This window comes from Myxocyprinus asiaticus, chromosome 15 (assembly GCF_019703515.2).
Source record: "Myxocyprinus asiaticus isolate MX2 ecotype Aquarium Trade chromosome 15, UBuf_Myxa_2, whole genome shotgun sequence".
NCBI lineage: Eukaryota > Metazoa > Chordata > Actinopteri > Cypriniformes > Catostomidae > Myxocyprinus > Myxocyprinus asiaticus.
Genome location: NC_059358.1, coordinates 20345169 through 20365949, shown reverse-complemented (window position 1 = coordinate 20365949; position 20781 = coordinate 20345169). Strand labels below are relative to the sequence as shown.

The 20781-nt window shown below is 36.2% G+C and overlaps 2 protein-coding genes across 8 annotated transcripts; both read left to right on the top strand.

Annotated features, from left to right (window-relative positions):
* Positions 1-566: 566 nt before the first annotated feature.
* On the top strand, positions 567-5338 carry LOC127453513 (vacuolar protein sorting-associated protein 72 homolog). The gene is made up of 3 exons (XM_051719934.1): positions 567-708; positions 950-1094; positions 3011-5338. Exons 2-3 carry the CDS (start codon positions 994-996, stop codon positions 3366-3368), a joined length of 459 nt encoding a protein of 152 aa, XP_051575894.1. The 5' UTR covers positions 567-708; positions 950-993; the 3' UTR covers positions 3369-5338.
* Positions 5339-5780: 442 nt separating this feature from the next.
* On the top strand, positions 5781-20245 carry LOC127452962 (tropomodulin-4-like). 7 transcript variants are annotated; one of them, XM_051718879.1, is made up of 11 exons: positions 5782-5945; positions 9001-9072; positions 10039-10201; positions 13541-13697; positions 15557-15679; positions 18400-18492; positions 18683-18813; positions 19018-19137; positions 19476-19619; positions 19763-19907; positions 20019-20245. In XM_051718879.1, exons 3-11 carry the CDS (start codon positions 10094-10096, stop codon positions 20039-20041), a joined length of 1044 nt encoding a protein of 347 aa, XP_051574839.1. In that variant the 5' UTR covers positions 5782-5945; positions 9001-9072; positions 10039-10093; the 3' UTR covers positions 20042-20245. The 7 variants fall into 7 exon arrangements, with proteins under 7 accessions (XP_051574843.1, XP_051574837.1, XP_051574844.1 ...); XM_051718881.1 differs by lacking the exon at positions 5782-5945 and adding an exon at positions 8025-8043; XM_051718883.1 differs by lacking the exon at positions 9001-9072 and having other exon boundaries at positions 5781-5945; positions 19018-19125.
* Positions 20246-20781: the final 536 nt, after the last annotated feature.

Sequence of the window (20781 nt, the reverse complement as noted above, 5' to 3'; positions counted from 1 at the left end):
GGTTTAATGAAACCAAACAGTTAGGGTCATCTCAGTGTGTCAACTGCGTGAAGTTAAGTGTCCCATAATCAGGTTAGATAGTGTTTATTACTTTGTGACCAGTCAAACAACGTTATGTAATGTCCCAAAACAGTGATATACAATCCTGAGTAAAGAGAGGATTATGATAGCATTTAGGTGGAACTGTCAGCACAGCTACAAGGTTGTAAAGATTTAGCATAGATTTGGTGCATTGCCAAGTATTATTAAAACACCCCTTACATTATATAGATTTTCGCCAAATGTAGCAATTTTAGCACATGGCCCTGCAACTACATCACAGACTTTGGAAAGTGTGTTAAATGGAGGTAAAACATTCTAGTTTTGGATTTAAGTCAGTTTTACTCCATTTTACTCAACACAGTAAGAGTAAAATTATATGTGTAATTCTACTGAGGAATATTACATTAAATGAACTTATATGAGTCTGTGTTTGATGGATTGTTGTCAACTGTAATTAAAATGTATTGAATTGTCTCTGTCTTAGACAGGAAGCCGGTGCATCAGTCCACAACTGAACACACACGACTGACATACCTAAGGCTGTAAGAGAGACAGATGTAAGAGAGACTTCAACCCTGTTGAAGGAAGGGTATGAGCGACCTTTGACCAAGGCTGAACTTTTGGCAGAGGCCAAGGTCATAGCAGAGATTAATCTCCGATCACTGGGTGAGAAACACACTTGCACAGTAAAATTCCATTGGGACAGTTCTTTATAAGGTTTGACAGGTACAGTATGAATCAATTTCATGACATTGTGACATTTTGGCAGCTTGACTCTTAACACGCCAGCACAAATACGCATTAATTGCCATTTGACAGCATATTTTGTTAATTGTTTGTTTTTGTCTTAAATACTTGAAGAATAATAGCACTGTGGTTAGTGTTTACATGTGTGTTTAAATTGCAGAAAACTGTGAGCGTTTGGAGGCTGATAAGAAGAGACATGTCCATATGAAACGTCAGTGTGTGGGTTCAGTGTGTCCGGTATCACTCTGTGCTCATGTCCCTGGTGCTGATGTCAGTCTGAAAGAGGAGAATGTGGATGTGGAGGGGTACTTTGTCATCTCACTTAGACTTTATACACATGTATTCCACGCCTGGTTTAAGACTTCAGAGATGCACACCTCTGTTAACATTAAGCTTTAGACTTTCATTTTGTTAGGCGGGGTGTGCTGTGCTGACACACATCATCTTTATCATCTTTTATATTGCCTGGCACTTGCAAATGTGTAGATAAAATAGATAGTGTTCTTTCTTTGATTTGACCTAAATCGGCAGAGCCAACAAGATATAAAGATTTATATATTATACAGTTAAAGTCAGAAGTTTACAAACACCTTTGCCAAATACATTCAACTCAGTTTTTCACAATTCCTGACATTTAATCATAGAAAACATTCCCTGCGTTAGGTCAGTTAGGATCACTATTTTATTTTAAGAATGTGGAATGTCAGAATAATAGTAGAGAGAATGATTTATTTCAGTTTTATTTCTTTCATCACATTACCAGTGGGTCAGAAGTGTACATACACTTTGTTAGTATTTGGTATCATTGCCTTTAAATTGATTAACTTGGGTCAAACATTTTGGGTAGCCTTCCACAAGCTTCTCACAATACGTTGCTGGAATTTTGGCCCATTACTTTAGACAGAACTGGTGTAACTGAGTCAGGTTTGTAGACATCCTTGCTCGCACACGCTTTATCAGTTCTGCCCACAAATTGTCTAACAGCTTGAGGTCAGAGCTTTGTGATGACCACTCCAATACCTTGACTTTGTTGTCCTTAAGCCATTTTGCCACAACTTTGGAGGTATGCTTGGGGTCATTGTCCATTTGGAAGATCTTCATCCCCATGTGCACTTGTAGACTGTAGTCTGGCTTTTTTATGGTGATTTTGGAGCAGAGACTTCTTCCTTGCTGAGCAGCCTTTCAGGTTATGTCGATATAGGACTCGTTTTACTGTGGATATAGATATTTGTCTACCTGTTTTCTCCAGCATCTTCAAAAGGTCCTTTGCTGTTGTTTTGGGATTGATTTGCACTTTTCACACCAAACTACATTCCTTCCTGAGTGGTCTGATGGCTTCGTGGTCTCATGGTGCTGATACTTGCATACTCTTTTTTTTGTACAGATGAACGTGGTACCTTCAGGCATTTGGAATTTGCTCCCAAGGATGAACAAGAATTGTGGAGGTCCAAAAAAATTTTTCTGAGGTTTTGGCTGATTTTTTAAATTTTATTTTCCCATGATGTCAAGCAAAGAGGCACTGTGTTTGAAGGTAGGCCTTAAACTACATCCACAGGTACACCTCCAATTGACACCAATTAGCCTATCAGGAGCTAATTGTCTAATTGTCTAAAGGATTGACATCATTTCTGGAATTTTCCAAGCTGCTTAAAGGCACAGTTAACTTAGTGTATGTAAACTTCTGACCCACTGGAATTGCGATATAGTCAATTAAAAGTGAAACAATCTGTCTGTAAACAATTGTTGGAAAAATGACTTGTGTCATGCACAAAGAAGATGTCCTAAACGACCTAAATAGTTTGCTAATATGAAATCTGTGGAGTGGTTAAAAAATGAATTAAGTGTATGTAAACTGCTGACTTCACTGTATCTATATCTATATATAAAGTATATATATATATATATATATATAATATGAAACTTCTGTGACAGATAGTGTTTCTCAAACACTATCTGCCATCGGGTGGACAAACAGACAGTCCTGCCCGAAACTCATGCCATTGGTCGAGCCAATGTTGCTATGCCATGCTGGTCGGCATGCAAAATTTTGATAGTGACAGAACCACAATGTTTACACTTTTTGGTGGAATCAACCAATAAAATGCTTATTTTTATTTGTTTCTGCATATTAAGCTGGGATGGGAGAAAGGATTTTAACACAAAAATGACATCACTTTTATGTCTACAAATTGTTATTTATTTCTTTATATCTCATGAACAGGTTGGACCAAGCTGCCCAGCAGAATCCAAGCTCCCACCCTGCACAAACTCCTCAATCAGACTCAATCTCTTCTGCACCACCGAGTGCCCTATCCAATGGAGCTGCAGTAAATGCTTTTCTGCCACCAGGGGCCGCCAAATGCTCCCGCTTTTACATTACATTCAGTGACGATGAAACCTTCCAGCGTTTTTTCGCCCAGTCCCAGGCTCCTCGCATAAATGATGCACACTGTACGATTTTGGCCACGATTCTGCCGTCTGAGACAAATTTTGTGAATCCTAAAGGATTTCTGTCGTCGCTGGGCAAAATCGGCAATCTTACAACGTTCAGTGTGACATGTTCACAGACGGCCTATTAATAGCCTTTGCGATGATCTTCAGCCTCCGAAGTTCTGGCAGTGTCAGAAATATAGCATCGCAGCCGTATAGTGTGACTGCTATTACGACGGCCAGATGAGATATTCCGCCCCTCTCGCGCACCCCAATTCACTTGGAAAGAAACCTGCTCCGCGTTTGCACCACCACAGCAACATTTGTGCCCAGTTATCACTCTACTCAAGCACTTTCAATGTTTTTTCTTCTTTTCATTTTATATAAAAAGTTTTAATAAATAAATAAGCAGAAAATACTTGGAGAAAAGTGTAACACGTCAGCAATATGAAAGCATTATTCTCTGAATTAAATAAATACAGAGCTTCAAAATGAAAATGAATAAATGATTGCATTTTCTCGTTTTTTTCTTTACATTTATCATGCATTTTCTTTACAATGTTATTTTAATTACTATTTTACTTTTAATAAATTTACTTCAAACGTCTGTAAACTTTAGTTAAGATTCACACCACTCCAATTTTATTTAAAAATAAATATTAAAATAAAATAGAAACATTGAACAATTTATTCTGGTAAGTATTTATGGGACGTTTTAATCCAAATCAGCAAATACAGCTGGATACAATTATAGAAATCTATGTCATGTTTGTGCATCATCCATAGGGAATTTGCAAGCGTGATATATTATCAGGTTGGTGGCCTATAGGTTACTAATCGAAAAGAGGAGAAAGACGAACTATAACCCACCTTTTTTGTTTTCTCCAGTGTGAACGGAGAAGTTTGTAATTTTTCGGGCCACAAATCTTTTTATTTCCACAATGAATATTTGCTTTGCACTCGCGTTCATTCTCAACATCTGTAATTTCCTTTATGTGATCAGGCTGTCTTATTATAGGCCTATTTGACAAAATCCATCTTTCTTGTAAATGTTAGCCTATGCTCGTGTTGGAGTGGTATTTGAGCAACGGAAATGCTGATGTCATGACTTTCAGGGAGAAAACAAAATGCTCCTCCGTGGTGGGCAAATTTCTTCGTTTCGCTTCTATTCCGCAACACTCCCTTAACGTGAGTCACGTTCATTGATCGGGACGATTGGGACCACAGTCGGCTACGATGTGTATCGTGCAGTCTGACATAATGTCGCACAGTGTGCCATGGCGATATCAATGCGTTCATATCGTACAGTCTGACAAGCAACTATCTAAAAGGACTTTCCTTTTTTTAAGAGGTCTGCCCTGTTACCCATAAGCTTGCGCTCTACCGAGACCCCATTACAGACATTCCGTACGCTAATGTACAGGCCTTTAGGATCATCCAGGAGGCCTATTTAAAGTATGTGGCTGCTCACAGATTGCCCTCCACTGGCACGTCGAATCAAACTGACACCGCTGCAAAGAATCTGCGCCAGAAGATTATTATTAAACATAGCAAGTAGACAAATACACAAGATTTACAAGGGGTAGAAACGGAGAATAAAGGACAGAGAGGAAATCGTTTGGTCAGGTCAGACGGTGTGGGTCATTGGGCTTCTTTCCTGTGTCTGTCTGTCTGTCTGTCTGTCTGTCAGTCAGTTCAGTCAGTCTGATGACATACAAGAACATAAAACTATTTACTGTTAATGTCTGTTCAGTGTATTCATAGGTTTATTGAGCTGCACTGTTAATGCGTTATTCCAACTAAAACAGGAAATTATGAATGTATCGTTTATTGTAATGTTGATATTTTGTTGCCATACTGGTGGTATGTCCTCTTTATTTATTTATTTATTATTATTATTATTTTTAAAGAAACAGTTTAATATAATTAATTATTAAAGTATATATTCTGTGTGTATACTGTATACTGTGGGCATGTTTATGTGGTTTACGAGGACAATTTTTTAGGTGTCAAACTGGTAATTACAAGGGTATTATGCTATAAATGTGGTTTATGAGGACATTTTTAGTGTCCCCATAATTTAAATCGCTTAAAAAAACATACTAAACGATGTTTTATTGAAAATGTAAAAATGCAAAAAGGTTTCTGTGAGGGTTAGGTTTAGGGGTAGGGTTAGGGGACAGAATCTATAGTTGGTAGAGTATAAAAATCATTATGTCTATGGAAAGTCCTCATAATGATAGGTAGACCAACATGTGTGTGTGTGTGTGTATATATATTGTATTTACAGTATATATACACACACACAATATATATATATATATATATATATATGAATGAGTGAGGGTCTCTCTGCCTTGCGATATCTACTATATTTAGAGGACACCTTTTCCTACCAAAATGTGACAAGTTTATTGAGTAAACCTGGGTTTCTGTTAGAGATAGCTACATGGACCCTCTTGGCACTCCCAGCTCCCCCCCCCCCCTCCCCCTTTCTGATTCAGTAACTACTCACTCAAAGTCAAAATATTAAAATGCTGACATCATGAAGAGTTGCCAGTATCCCTGTTTCAGCACAGCCCGGAAAGTAGGCAGGCTAGGGAGACAGACAGCAAAGAGAAAAGAGGAGGGGTACCAGTGAGGGAGGGAGAGAGAGGGGCTATTCTCTGATTTCAAACATAGGATTGCTGTGCTGAAGATCCCAGCTGCTCTGAGATTTACTGAGGGTAGGTAGCATACAACCTCTCTTTTTGTAATCTGCCTCTCTGTGTGTGTCTTTTAGGGCTAAACCTGTATAATTTGTTATGATAGTTTTGGATATAACATTGGCTATTTTAATGTGTATTGCAGGGGGTTGATTATTGACTATTTCAAATCAAAGAATGTAGTAAGATTATATTTTATTAAGTGTAAAATGCACTTATTGCATTCAGCTCCTAATTGCATGATTTATTAATTTGTGATTATTTTGAAACAATCAGTTTGTGTCATTAATGGATGGGGGCCCCAGTGGGTAGGTTTTTGTAAACCATTAAGAGGACAGTAAGTATATAGTTGGGATAAGAGCTAGAGTTGGTGTTAGAATAAAGATTTTGGATTAGAGTTTTAGATTAGGCTTTATGGCAGACACTGGGATGTTGGAACTGAGTTTTGCATGATCTCTTCACAGGAGGTGCACCTGTTCATTTGCTGAAATTATTGGATTATGTCCAATTTTGTGCCCAAAAGCAAGTTTAAGCTTTTTTTTTTTTCTAAGAAAATGCCAAGAATCAAATGTCAGTCTTGTGTATCGGCTGAATATTATCGTTTTTAAGCCATTTTACAGCCCTTATTTCCTGTCTGTGCTTGCAGTGGCTCTGAGTGTTACTGCATACTGCTGTTTTGCAGGCAGAGAGTGGGTTTACACAGTTGGAAGTAGCTGACTTGTGAAGCTAAAATTAAGCTGGGGTTAATTTGGAATTTTACACTTGGGTGCTGACACTTGGTGAAGTCAATCCACAAATAGTGTGAAATCTTATGAGCTGGTCAGCTGAAAAAGTCTTCCATACACTCAAACAAACAAACTCAAGCTATTCTCTGACCAGCCACAGTGAGTTTACCCAATTATAAATTAGAAGATTGTTTTTTGTCTTTCTTGAGAGTTCTGACCTCTGCATACAGCTTGGCAGAATCATATTCAGGGTTTGTTAAATGATATTGAATGATATAAGTCCCGGTATCTGACTTTTCAGTGCCCAATATTTATTCTGTGCAATCCCAAAGTACCAGAGGGAGAATTGGGATTCGGAGACCAAACCAAACTTTATGTGATATGGTAGATAATACCAGCTTGACCTCTAGAAGGAAATTAGTGAGCAGGGACAGGTTGCTTTTGAAAATGTATTGAGTTTTATTCTGAGTGAAGGTCAGATTGTAAGATATTCATCTTGTTTTACAAGAAGTAGAAACAAGGAAAGAATGGGAGTTAAGCCTGTAATCATTATTATTTTATTTAATCACTTGCACAGTTCAATATTAATTATGGTTTGAACAAGTTTTTCTTTGTTTTATTTCAATGTTTTACAAATTATTTCTGGACCTTTTCAATAAAACAATTTATTCCAACAGAAAGGCTGTTGAGTTTGCTAAACTTTTATGCAAAAGATCAAAGTCTAAAGGTATAATTATGAAGTATAATTAAAAGTAATTCATATGTTGGCTGCTGCCTTCTGCATCCCAAGGATTCCATGTTGAAGGACAAATTTAAAAGACACTTCAAAGTCAGCAGGACTTTACAGGTGACACTGAACTAATCATTTTTAGGGTTACGTGGTAGTTGTGTGAGAACAGGTGTGCTGAAGAGGTGGACAGTTGCTCTTTCCTGGGATATGTGCACGTCACGACACAAAACGTTGTCACCTGGCCAGTAGAACCTCTGATTTTGGCATGTATGTTTATTGTATGACCGTCATTGAGGAGAAAAACGTAATGGCTTTTTATAATCCTTGAGCTGTCAGAATTTTGGACTGACATGTTCCTCACAGACCAGGGGCAGCTTCGTCTTTAAGGCAAGGTCAGATAGGAGAGGTACTTGTTAAATTCACTGAAACAATGGTAATTTGTTGTTGATAATCAATGTCATTCAATTTTTTTGCAGTGCTGAGACTAGTTTGGTCGTTGTGTGGCTCATTATACAATTAAATGTAGTTAATATTTGTTAATAGTTAATATTAATAAGTAATTATTCTCATGTCATGTCTAACCTAATGTTTTTAATTCAAAGCAAATTACACTGCGTTAACTGCAGTCCCTGGAACAACCTTCTGTAAAGTGCTTTGCTCACAGGTACAATAATAATAGCATGCTTTCAGTAACTTTCCAGTTCTTGGGTGTGAATCATTTGCATTACCAGCCTAGAGTCTTAATTGGTAAGCCACCAGCTAAAGATAAAGCAACACAATCTGCAAACAGTTTGTGCTCAGATAGTCTTGAATTAATAAATTGTGGTCTGGAGTGATATTGGTTCTAAATTCACAGAATCTGCTGTAACACATACCAATCTTAACCAGAGCTGTTTTTATTTTCTGTCTTTAGCTCTCTGATCCTGTGTTTGTGTCACTGGCTTTACAAATTAGAGCAACACTACCCTAGTCTAACACCATCTAATAGGACAGAGTCACATATACACAAACAAACACTAAAACACAGATTTAATTATTTTTTGAAAATAACAGGTCAGCCCTCATTAATAATCTGCCAGTTATATTCCTATAATTCTTCATGTACTCAGTAAGCAATCTGACTAATTGGGACTATCAGGAGTGTGTGATCATTGTGCGGAACATTGTAGATCTGTGTGATTCAGTGTGTGAGATTCAGCGGTAATGCTTTTCACTTCCATGGACATGTCCATTAATGTGTATTTACTGACCATGACCTCACTGGTCTCCAAATGGTTTTACCACGTGAATGTAAAAACAGAGTGTTTACTACTTGGCTGAAAAACGGTTTCTGATTTAAAAAGTTAATATGAACAGAAACATTTCCACATCTAAAGGATCTTAAAGATCAAAATAAGTAATTAATGGAGAGATAGCTTTGTGCTAACTATGCAAAGCCATCAGTTCGGTTATACAGTAAATAGATTGACAGACTGGGACTCGTATTTTTAAAGCATATACAATTATTTCTCATATCCCACCTTAATATGAGGGGTCAACTATAAGTAAGCTTAGGTTGATTTCAGCTAAAAGTGTAACACTGTGGCTATGGGTGCTATCAAAACATTCCTCTATTCAACAGACTATTGGTTTGAGCAACCTCGTCCAGCCCAACACAGCAATTTTTGGCGCGACCAGTGGCATGAGTTTGGGGGTAAGACTATCTGTTTGAACAACAAATTGAAGACAGGGGAGTTTTCTGGAATCTGTTTGAAAACAGTAATTATTATTGCAATTCCAGTGGTGATGCTAGTGGTGCAGAAATGACACATTTCAGCTTTAGTGTTACTATAGAACCACATTGGCTCTTCAGACAATGTTTCCAAAAGGTTCCAACATTTAGTTTCATACAAATGACTGTGCTGAGGTCTGTTTCACAAAATGCGTTTGGATGTTTTGTCAGCAGTTTGTGTTGCAGATCCAGTTCGGGTGTAGTGGTCTGAAACTGTTGACTAGTCCATGATTCTTTATCAGTTTGTTTCACAGGCGGGCTAGGCCACCTAGACAGGAGTGTTAGCCAGTGATAACTCTTCAGCTCTCTAACATTCTCCTACTTACTGTAACCAAAAACCCAAGAGTTACTGTTCAGAGACTAAAAATAGTCAAGATTCTCTCCCTCTGTCTTGAAATAACAGAAGTAGGGAGTACCTTCCAAATGACCATTATGATCATTTGGTGCTTCTACTGTAACCGGACTGTTTCAAAAGGGCCCATCTGGTTTCCCAAGTGCACTGTATCCTCAGAACCCTAAATGCTTGTCCTGTAAACAAATGCTAGGCTTGTCCTTTTAATTCAGTTGGGATTTGTGGCATTTAACAATGTAAGCAGTTCCCTATCATGCTCTTTCAATGCTGGCTCTTTTGGCAGGGCTAAAAGTGACTTGGACTGGAAAGCAGGTTTGACCATTCATCCTGAACTTCTACAGAAGGCTTTGGGCAACTGAATAAAACAACGAGTTGTTATTGTGGGTTATTTGCAAGCCAAATGTAATCTTGAAGCAAACATTCCTTCTTTTGCTTTCTGAAAATGTTGTTTTTGTTTTCTTGTGCTTCTAAATAAAGGTTGTATCTGGCTCGTTCATCTCTGTCTCACTTTTTTTTTTTTAATCTCACTCTCTCAGGGCTTGCTGACTCTGGGCTAGCTGTGTGAATTGAGAGTACCACAAAGCAGCCAGCATGTCGAAGAGCGATCCCCGAGACATTGACGAGGATGCCATCCTCAGGGGTCTCAGTGCAGAGGAGTTGGATCAGCTTGAGTATGAACTGCAGGAAATGGATCCAGAGGTACAATATACTACAGTATACTGCCATTTCAACATGCTGATCAGTCATTTTTCTTTCTATTTATTAATTATTAGATATATTTACATTTATATTACATATTTCTATTTACTACTTGCTCCTGGATTTATTGTGCATGATTCATTCATGCATGTTATTCCAAAGATAAAATAAAAAAATAAAAATAAATTTAATAAATTGCTCCACTTCTGAAATGACTTGCCTTTTTGCCTGACATCACAGACTGATCTTACAGTGAATTCGGAAACAGGAGGTTGACATTTCCTGAGCTAAACTCAGTCTGTGCTTTCCAAAATTCTAAGTACTGCCCCCAGTGGCAGCAGGGGCATGTGTTTTTGAATGTAAAGGCACGTGTGAACTGCGGTTTCTGGATGAAATGGCCAGAGGGGTGCCAAAAGCATGTTGTAAAGCAAGTTGTTTTCAGCTTTAAAGGATGTAATACAGTGAAGATGAGTACATATTGCAAACCCCAACCCTAAACCTAACCGTCAGTGGAACCTGGCTCTCCCATGCTGCGGACATAACTCTATTCCAGTCGCGCCGCAGGAGTTGAACACACTTAAACCAATGCAAAAAACATCTGATTGGAGATGTTGCTTGTCATTAGTGGTGATGATTTTGATTCATCTCAGTGACTCGAGTCTTTTGAATCCATTGACCAAAAAGATTTGTTTATTGATTAGTTCATACACCATTTCTGTAAATTACACCTTTGCGCCTGTAAATGGCACCAACTGACCACCTTTATTTTTGAATGAGTAAATTGCAGGGAATCAAAAGTTCTGAGTCATTCACAAGTCTGCGAAACAAGTCTAATTACCCTTTATTCAAAGTTGCTTGTCTACAATTCTACTTAGAAACTTTAGCACTTTGGAGTGTTAAAGCATTATAAGCCTTTCCCCACAAATGACAACAAAGCATACCTATCATATTGTGAACTGCTGAGCACAACTTTGTATCAAGCTATATAAAATAATAATAATAATAATAATAAAAAGAAAAAAAAAAGAAAAAAGAATTGATTCTTGACATAAGGGACAAAACGGTCCTCTATGGTAAAAATCAAGAAATTAATTAAAATAAAAATACTAAAAAAGTTAAATTTGAAGGAAATGTGTATACTCAGGGCATTTATTACATGTACTTTTAGAAGTTTTTAAAATGCATGCTCTATACTTGGAAGAAAATGCAACTTAACTTGTCCTCAGCATGAGGTCACAATGTTAAACTGCCTAACAAAATGTCTTAAAATGCAACAAATTCATAAATATAAATTTGAAATGAAAAGTAGGGATCTGTAAAATATCAAACAATACTTAAAGTAAACTTTAAATGATTTATTTAAAGTTATGTCTTTCAAAGTTGTGTCCTCATTTTGCATCAACATTGTCAGATTTTTTTTATAATTCTGAATAAATCAGACAATGTCATGGTCAGCTGTAACTCTGACAACTTCCTGCTCATGGTGGATGCAACAGTAGGACATGTGGTCTGGTAAGTTTTATGTTTTCATATTTTAACAAACAATGTTGAAGTCTCTGTGGTCACAGCTTCAACATGTCACCTCGGTCATTCCCACTGCGATAAATTCTGTTAAGAATTTATAATAATTTTGTCATTTTAGTTTAGGTTATAGAGGCAGCTTTAATTGAGGAAAAAAACAAAATGGCTCCAGAGTACAACACAAGGTTAATATGGAAAAATATTCAATTTTGTCAACTCCATCAGAATTTTCAGAAAATTTTTATAGAATGCATTTTATCACTCCTTTAATGAACACTATTATTAGATATTTAAAGACACTCTTGTTGGATGGATAAAATTAAAATAGCATGCTTTATAGTGTCTGATGGAGCTGACACAAATTACAGTAAGATGTAAGTTATGAAGTGAATAAATGTCAATTTTCAGAAAAAAAGAAATTTTTATAAAAACCTGTTCCCTTCCATGGTTCGTTAGCTGAGACCTTGGTCTACAAATATATCCATTTCAAATTAATTTAGTGTTAAAAAATAAAAAATAAGATTTAAGATTGTTTTGTCCCTTATGTCAAGAATCAGTGAAAGACAACAATACTAGCCTAAAAATAATTATAAGTTTCAATAACATCCATATGTCATTGTTATGTGTGGTCATCACTTTTTTTCATAATTATCCCAGCCCCTTTCTTGTTGAACGAGACTGACAAACTGAACAAACGACTTGCTTCCTCCTTAGGTTCAGCCTAATAGCAGATCCTCATTCACAAACGAAATGATCGACTATCCAGTGAAAGGGTGTATTCGTTCACTGGGTAAAACCGATGATATGCCTCCTTCACAGCACCACTCTCTAATGCTATTGGCTCATGCTAAAGTCAGTCTTTAAAACCAGGAAAATGCAACACAAATGGAATTTCCATGTCTACAAATGTATGAAGACACTTTAGAAACAGAGTTTGAACACCATAACCATTTCACCACAAACTACAGGTCTTATTTTTCCTATATTTTGTGAAATTCTAGGCTTGACTTTTACCAAGACGTAGAAAAAGTTCAAGAAATGCCTAAATATCTTACACTGTCATGTAATTTTAACTGTGTGGTCTTCAGTAATTTGTACACATTTCTAAATTGGGGATTATGTTTTGTGCATACCTATCAACTTGTCTTAGTGCATTTCAGAAGTGTTTTCCTTGTTGAACGGGACCGACTCACTTGCCGAACTAAACGAATGACATGGCTCGTCTCGTTCACTCAGTCAGCAGATATTCGTTCACGAACAAAATGAGTGATTCAATTTATTCGCAAATGAGTTTACCAGTACATTCAATTCGTTCATGAACGAGACGTCTTATCTCGATCAGACTCGAACAAATAAGACTGGTACAATGAAGGAGTATTCGTTCAGCGGGTCAAACCAATGATATGCTTTTTCACAGCCCATACTCAAATGCTATTGGCTCACGCTATAGTCAGTTTTTACAGGCTTGAAAAGCCACCAAAGCAGTCTCGCGCTACAAACTAGAGCTCATTAGCTTTGAAAGGGAGAGTGAACTAGAAATGAGTCAGTGTATGGAAGTGAACAAGAACGTTGTTTCCTCCCAGCTTAAAATGCAGAGATTTTTTCAGAGACACGGGCAGATTTTTCTTAAATCTATTTCAAAATGAACCTTTAATGGACATAAGCGATTAAAATGTTTTGCCATGCAAAATCAGCTTGGAAAACAATAACTGACTGTATTATTTTTATGCTTTGACTTTGGTCATTAGTTAAAAAATTCACTGAGCACATATCCCAAATTCACACTCTTACAATTCATGCTCTTGCCCTTTGTTTCAGAATGCCATGCTCCCAGCCGGGTTCCGCCAGCGTGACCAGACAAAGAAAAGTCCGACAGGCCCCTTCGATCGCTTTGCCCTAATGGATCACTTGGAGAAGCAGGCCATGGAACACAATGACAGAGATGACCTGGTGCCTTTTACAGGCGAGAAGAGAGGTACCAGCATGCACAAAGTCACATTTTACTGATATTTACATAATAGTTTGATTGATTTATGGAAAACCAGACATCAAATTTGGTTAATGTGCTGGCAACTGTGTATCTTAGCTGTTTTTTTGTTTGTTTGTTTTTTTGGTTATGATTACATTTTGGAACAGAAACACTTTCAAATTTACTTTGGGGTAGTGTTGTCAAAAATACCGGTACTTCAGTACCAACTCGATACTAAAATAAAAAAGATGTAACGATACCAGTGTTTCTGCAATACCGAGCACCGACTCAATCTGGTACCAGCACGTACAGTATGACTGACACGACTGCTTTAAAATGCTCATTTTGAGCGCGTGCTCAGTTACTCCTTACACTCAAATGGACAATTAATCAAATTAAAATTGTGACATGTCCTAGTGTGATTTATTAAATTGCTAAAGGCTGCAATCTTAGTGCGGAAGAGCTGCGTACTTTGAATGAATGTATAAATCTGACCGCTCATACACATTGAGACATGTTGTATCAGATGACAGAGCAGAGCACTAATCTACTGTGAACCACACAGCACATGTAAACTATATAGTTATACAGCATTTACGCTGTAATCTTAACTTTATTTATACAGCATTTAAAACAACAGAGTTGACCAAAGTGCTTCACAGTAATACAATTTAAAAATGACCACATACACAAACATGAGTAGTCTAAAACACAAAATACAAACACTCCAAAACAGTGTCCTTCTATTTCATTTGTCAGACTCAAAGGCCAGTGTAAAGAGATGAGATTTCAGACCTGACTTAAAAGTGTGGCAAACTGTTTATCCAGGAAGTGAAGATTCAGGCAAAACACACGTCATAATAAAAGCATGTTTCAAAATACAAGCTAGAGCCCTGAAATTGAAGAAATTGTGACAGAAATATATTACAAATGTATAGTAAAATGTAATATTCACTCTAGTAATAATAATAATAATAATAATAATAATGAAGCAATATATCACAAGCAAGACTGCTGTTTGCTAAAAGTTTGGCAAAAAATGCAATGATGACATGTTGAAAATTTATATTTTCACTTGTTAAGAGATTTAAGAATGAATTGATTAGACACCATTTTGATGATGAAATTAAATTAAACTAAAACATGGAGTTCTGGAAAATAATAATAATAACAACAAAAAGGAAAACATGATTTGGTAAAAAATTTAACTTAAAAAAACTAAAGCAATGCATCCTTGATTGAGAAACACTTGAAGGAAACATGGATTTCTTTTAATTTATTATTTACATTAAAATGCAACTTTTTAAATAGGCTAAACATGTGTGTTAAATAGCACATTGTCATATTAACATATTTATGCTGTGGTACCGAAACTGGTATCTAGAACTGTGAAATTTCACTGGTGTCGGTACCGTCTACTAAAAGTTTGGTACCATGACAACACTACTTTGGAGTATTACAGACCCCATTAAACTGCGTACTGAGCGCATTTTGGTATCCTGTGTTTACCTATTTATTTCCCATAGAAACCTTGCACCTTTTTTTTCTTTTCTTTTTTCTTTTTTGAAATAGCCCATAGCCTTTATTTACAGTATAGTTCACAGCCATGAACCATGATTTGCTCCACATGAACATTTGTTTTTTTTATTATTATTTATACTCTATTTTCCATACAGATGCTTTGAAACAATTTGTATTGTGAAAAGCGCAATACAAATAAAACAGACTTGTCTTGACAATGTTTAAAATTGAAATTTAAGTGATGGGTGTTTTGTTTTTTTAAGTGAGTGCTGTTACCGTCTCTTTTTCTCTCTTGTTCTCTCTCTCTCTCTCTCTCTCTCTCTCTCTCTCTCTGCTGTCTGAAGGTAAAGCATTTGTCCCTAAACCCGGGACAGGACAAATCCCTGAGGAGGAACAGATCACTCTGGAACCTGAGCTTGAGGAGGCACTGAAGAATGCAACAGATGCTGAAATGTGTGACATTGCAGGTGGGTACTGAACAGTCAGGATCACATTTTAGCTCTGTACCTGTTGTTTCTATTCATATGATATAAAATAAAGTAATAAAATGATATCTGGTATAAAGACTGGAGCACTCTAAAGAAATGCATTTTATCTCTTTGAACACTAATCCTCACTTTGTAACTTGTAATGTTCAGTCCATAATCCTAATTTTGATCCTAGACTGAGGACTAATCCCTTATTTACTATTATAAACAGCTGATCACAATACCCCATGCACAACAGCTGTCAATCAAACCCAAAGACATTTCTGATTTCATCTGCTATTTTTGTCTCTATTTGTTGTACAACCAGTGTCTTATATGACATTTTTATATACATAAAAGAAGCAGCCCAGCTGACTTAATATGTGGAACCATGGACTGTATAGGTCAAATCCCATTCACACATAGAATTATACCACAGAGTATTAATTTCTCCAAGCTCAGCAGCTCACCAAAATAAGATCACCAAGGGCCAACTACTCAATGTGAGCAGTGACAGAGAGAAAGTGTGTGCTTGTATGTTAGGCTTGCTGCAAATGTTGTATAGACCAGAGACACTCTATATAAACAAAAAATAAATAAATAAATTAAAAAATAAAAACACATTGATGGTATCTGACAAAGCACGAAACTCAAATGCCATACTGTGACCATACAAAATGGACACATAATTAATATCCTCCCTGTCATTCTTTGTTCATTGAGAATGAACCTATATGAACTTGTTTATCTATGCTGCAAAATTATGAAATTGCATATTTTGCATAATTGTATTGGAATTTTTTTTTTTTTTAATGGTTAAGAAAAAACCTGTTCATTGATTAAATCTATGTTTGCTTTATATTATTCCATAATTCATTTTATACACCATATCGAGTGGAAAATTATATTACAATTAATAGGGCAATATCTGTAATTTTACTGAAAATTGCTTTAAAGATTTGGAAGGAAAGGGTATGATTTCCATATCATTTGAATATAAAAATAATAAATAATACAAATATTGTTATTCATTATTTATTTATCTTTTGTGTGTGTGTGTAATTTAAAAGTATGAGTTCGCTTATATTTTATAATGAAAAATATAAAAGCTACCCAGTAGTCTCTTTGCAATGTTTCACATTGGATTATATTTTATATAAATTGTGATATTTTGAATAGTTTTTGTTAACAGTTATGCACATTGTGGTATTTATGTTCCATTATACAGTATGTTGTTTAGTTAAGGTTTATCACATTATTTTAGTGTCATTTGTGTTACTTAATGGTGTTTTGTCTTTGTCTTGGAAAGACATGGAAAGGAAAGGCCCATTTTCATTTTTAAATCATAATTTTTTTACAGTGTAGGCATTTTTCAATTAATTTTCAATCAATATAACAGATCAAATGTTGTGTTCCATCAGTGTCTCCTGCATGAATCACAGAACACTCAGATTGGGGTCACATTCTAAAGTGATGGAAATTTGTTCAGTCTGACTGTCCTTGAGCTGTTCAGTATGAGCACTTCAAAATAAGCCTTTTCCTCTAAGCACATTTAAAGCTTTTATCTGGGTGTTGCACACATGTGAGTTTTGGAACGCATCACTGGGTGCAGATTACCCAGCAGAGCCCCTTGTTCAGAACACAGTTTTAACTCTGGAACACATCCAGTTCAGGATTAAACTGTCAATAGGGGTCTGCCACTCTACCGTTGCTGTTTTAATGTATAAATCCACCTATACTGAGCTGTTGGGTAGCTAACTGGAAATTGAACTGACCCAGATAGTCTAATTATTCATTTCTAACTAGTTCTGGAAGTTTTAATGTGGTTATTGTATGTGAGAGTGACTTTGAGCATTAAGAGCTATTCAGAGGCGCTGTATAATATAGTGGATCTGTCTTGCCCAAGTCCAATTTTTTTTTTTTTTCTTTGTCTTTTCTGCTACTGTCCTAGTGTGCATTTTCATCAGTTCAGTCCAATAGAGCTGCTCAACCTTGACGTAAATTTGTAGACAAACCCAGAAGGCTAATTTGCATTGGATTTCCTCATGAATGTCCTATGCGTTTTAAGATTAGGGATTTTCAAATTACGAGTTAAATAAGATCTGTTTCAAAAATTACTTGGAAAAGACTTTTACATTTTGTTCAAGAACAACACACAGTTTTACCTCAATTGTGGATTGAAAAAGGCTTTATTTTACTTATAAATCTAAAACTGATTATTAAAACCCATAGGAAATTCCTGAGGGAATCCATGGGGTTTTTGGACTACAACCTGAACAGCACTTTAGAGGAAGTTTTTAATAGTGGGGCTTTCTTGTGAGTTAGTGCCACCTGCTGTGCATCTGCAGATCACCTGACAGTCATCTATTCAGTTCACTTAAGCAAGCTGTTTAATTAATTAGTGCCAGTATTGCTCATAATCTACATATGATTATTCCATAAAAACATAAACTATTAACTTAAATTAAAGTTAACCCACAATTGAGTATTAATAGGTACAACTTTGCAATGCGTTTGTATACTTTAACATCAGTTAATGAAATAGTTTACATGGGCTAACAATGAACACAAATTTTGTAATGCCTAAATATCATAAATAAACTAAACATTACTTTATAATAATATCAATACATAAAATATTCATTTCCATTTCCATAAAAATGTCCTAAAATTATTGGATGTTTAAATGGTTCACTAATTAGATGCTTGTATCTTCACAGCCATCCTGGGGATGTACACACTCATGAGCAACAAGCAGTATTATGATGCCCTGAACACCACTGGCAAGATTGCCAACACAGAAGGCATCAACAGTATGTCTGCATCAATAAACAGTTTAACTATTGTTTATGTGTTGTGTATAACACACTTAACACATAACTTGAGGTCACTGTAACTGCACCGCTCCCGAACTATCCCAAATCCTCACACAGTCACTTGTATTAATTCATAAACAGAAACAATATGAGGTTCTGTCCCATAAGCTGTCTTTTTCTCTTTTAGGTGTAGTGAAACCAGATGTGTATAAGGAATATCCAGACGAACCACCTAATGACACAAATGTGGAGGACACTCTTCACTGCATCCAGAAAAATGACAGCAGGTTGACAGAGGTTAACCTGAACAACATCCCGGTAAAAATGCTAACAGTACTGATATCTCTGTCAGTTAGAATAGAATAACCAGAATAATGACAACATTACAAGCTGTACATAAGTTTTATCTAATAAATAGATTGTATATAGTTTAACTACAGTTTCAGGATTGGTTAATCTATAATATATTTTTCTCTACTTAAGCAGAACAGTGATAGTAATAACTGTTTTGTGTTGCTGTAGGACATTCCCATCCCAACCCTGAAAGAGATTTTTGAAGCCATGAAGCGTAACACACATGTATTGAGCCTCAGCATCGCTGGGACACGCAGTAATGATCCTGTGGCATATGTAAATACTAAAGTGTGCCATCTCAATTCTGCTTTTGGTGTTGTTTCATTCACTCAGTGATATGCTGAGTCTGTGAGCATTAATGTGATATATGTCTGCTAAATATTTTGACTCTGAGTATGTTTAGAAAGCCAAAGAAATGTATAGCCAATGTCACGTTTTAGAAATTTGTTTATACACACACACACACACACACACACACACACACACACTTTACTTAATTTTCCTCCTGTTTTAAATTCTTCATGAAATTACTGCTCAGAACTGATTTCTGTTTTTGTATGTATTATGGAAGACTAAATTGGAAAGCTGATGCCAGTTGTTTCTCTTGCTCTTTTCCTGTAAGTCAGGCTGTAGCTGAGATGTTACAGTCTAACACTACCCTGCAGAGCCTCAACATTGAGTCTAACTTCATCACTGCACAAGGCATGATGGCCATCATCAAGGCACTGGGTGAGAACTCCACCCTGACTGAGATTAAGATTGATAACCAAGTAAGAGACTAAAACACTCACTTCAAACTCCTACCAAAAATATATGATGTGTTTCAAAAAGGTGTGAAATAACAAAATTAACTATTTTGTTTAAATCTGAAAACAACTTACATTTTCATGTCTGTTTATGTATATTCTTGTAGAGACATAAACTGGGTGACTCAGTTGAGATGGAGATTGCATCCATGTTGGAGAACAATCCCAGCATCATCAAGATTGGCTATCACTTCACTCAACAAGGTCCACGAGCAAGAGCTGCAATTGCCATCACCAGAAACAATGACATCCGTAAGTGTATTCTAATATTATTACTACTCATCAGTAGCTGAAACAGGAACATTAATTTATTCACTTAAAGCTGTAATTAACTTGATATTTTTTGCATTTTCCCATGTTCAGTTCGTCTGCAGAGAGTAGGATGAAAGGAGGACTGAGTTACTCATCTCTGAGGTATCAAAGCGTTCAAAGTGATGTACTGGAGTCCCAGACACCCCATTAACAGCCAGGACAACCCCTATCAATGGCTATTGAGGATATCATTATCGCCAGCTTGCTATGTTTATTTCTGTTTGTGGATTTCATCAAATGAAATGCTCTGATCTAATAAACTTTTACATGCTCCTCAATCCCTCAGTTTACAAACTTGTAAAAAGACGCTCATGAGTCTTCATGCATTTTCCTACAAAATGGTGCTCCCAATTTTTTTGTAAATACTTTAAATAAAATATTACATAATATATTGTCTTATCAGACTTCAAAGTTTTATTAATTTACAGAAGTGTAATTTAATCCAGGTCTGGTCTACCAAAACACTGAATGCAACATGGAGCACAAAAGATGTTATGCAGAACATTAGGGACTGACAGCCTCAGTCACATTCACCTTTATTGTATGGGAAAAAGATGCAATGAAAGTGAATGTCAACTGAAGTCCCTAACATTCCATCTTTTGTATTCAGTGGAAAAAACAGAAGTCATACAGGTTTGGAACAACATGAGGGTGAGGAAATGATGACAGATCTTCTAAATTGGGTGAAATATCCATTTAATACAGCCCTACTAAAGAAGTTGTCATCTGACTGTATGGACACTGTAACAACTTGCTGAGTTTAGATTATATAAATATAAAATGATGGATAAATAATGTCATACAATATCTTTGA

Bases quoted from the DNA above. Each gene is read 5' to 3' on its own strand.
- LOC127453513 (XM_051719934.1), top strand. From the start codon at position 994: ATGAAACGTCAGTGTGTGGGTTCAGTGTGTCCGGTATCACTCTGTGCT. The intron at 1,095-3,010 runs GTACTTTGTCAT...TCTCATGAACAG, and splicing joins GAGAATGTGGATGTGGAGGG to GTTGGACCAAGCTGCCCAGC.
- LOC127452962 (XM_051718877.1), top strand. From the start codon at position 10,094: ATGTCGAAGAGCGATCCCCGAGACATTGACGAGGATGCCATCCTCAGG. The intron at 19,620-19,762 runs GTAAGAGACTAA...ATATTCTTGTAG, and splicing joins AGATTAAGATTGATAACCAA to AGACATAAACTGGGTGACTC. The intron at 19,908-20,018 runs GTAAGTGTATTC...TCCCATGTTCAG, and splicing joins CACCAGAAACAATGACATCC to TTCGTCTGCAGAGAGTAGGA.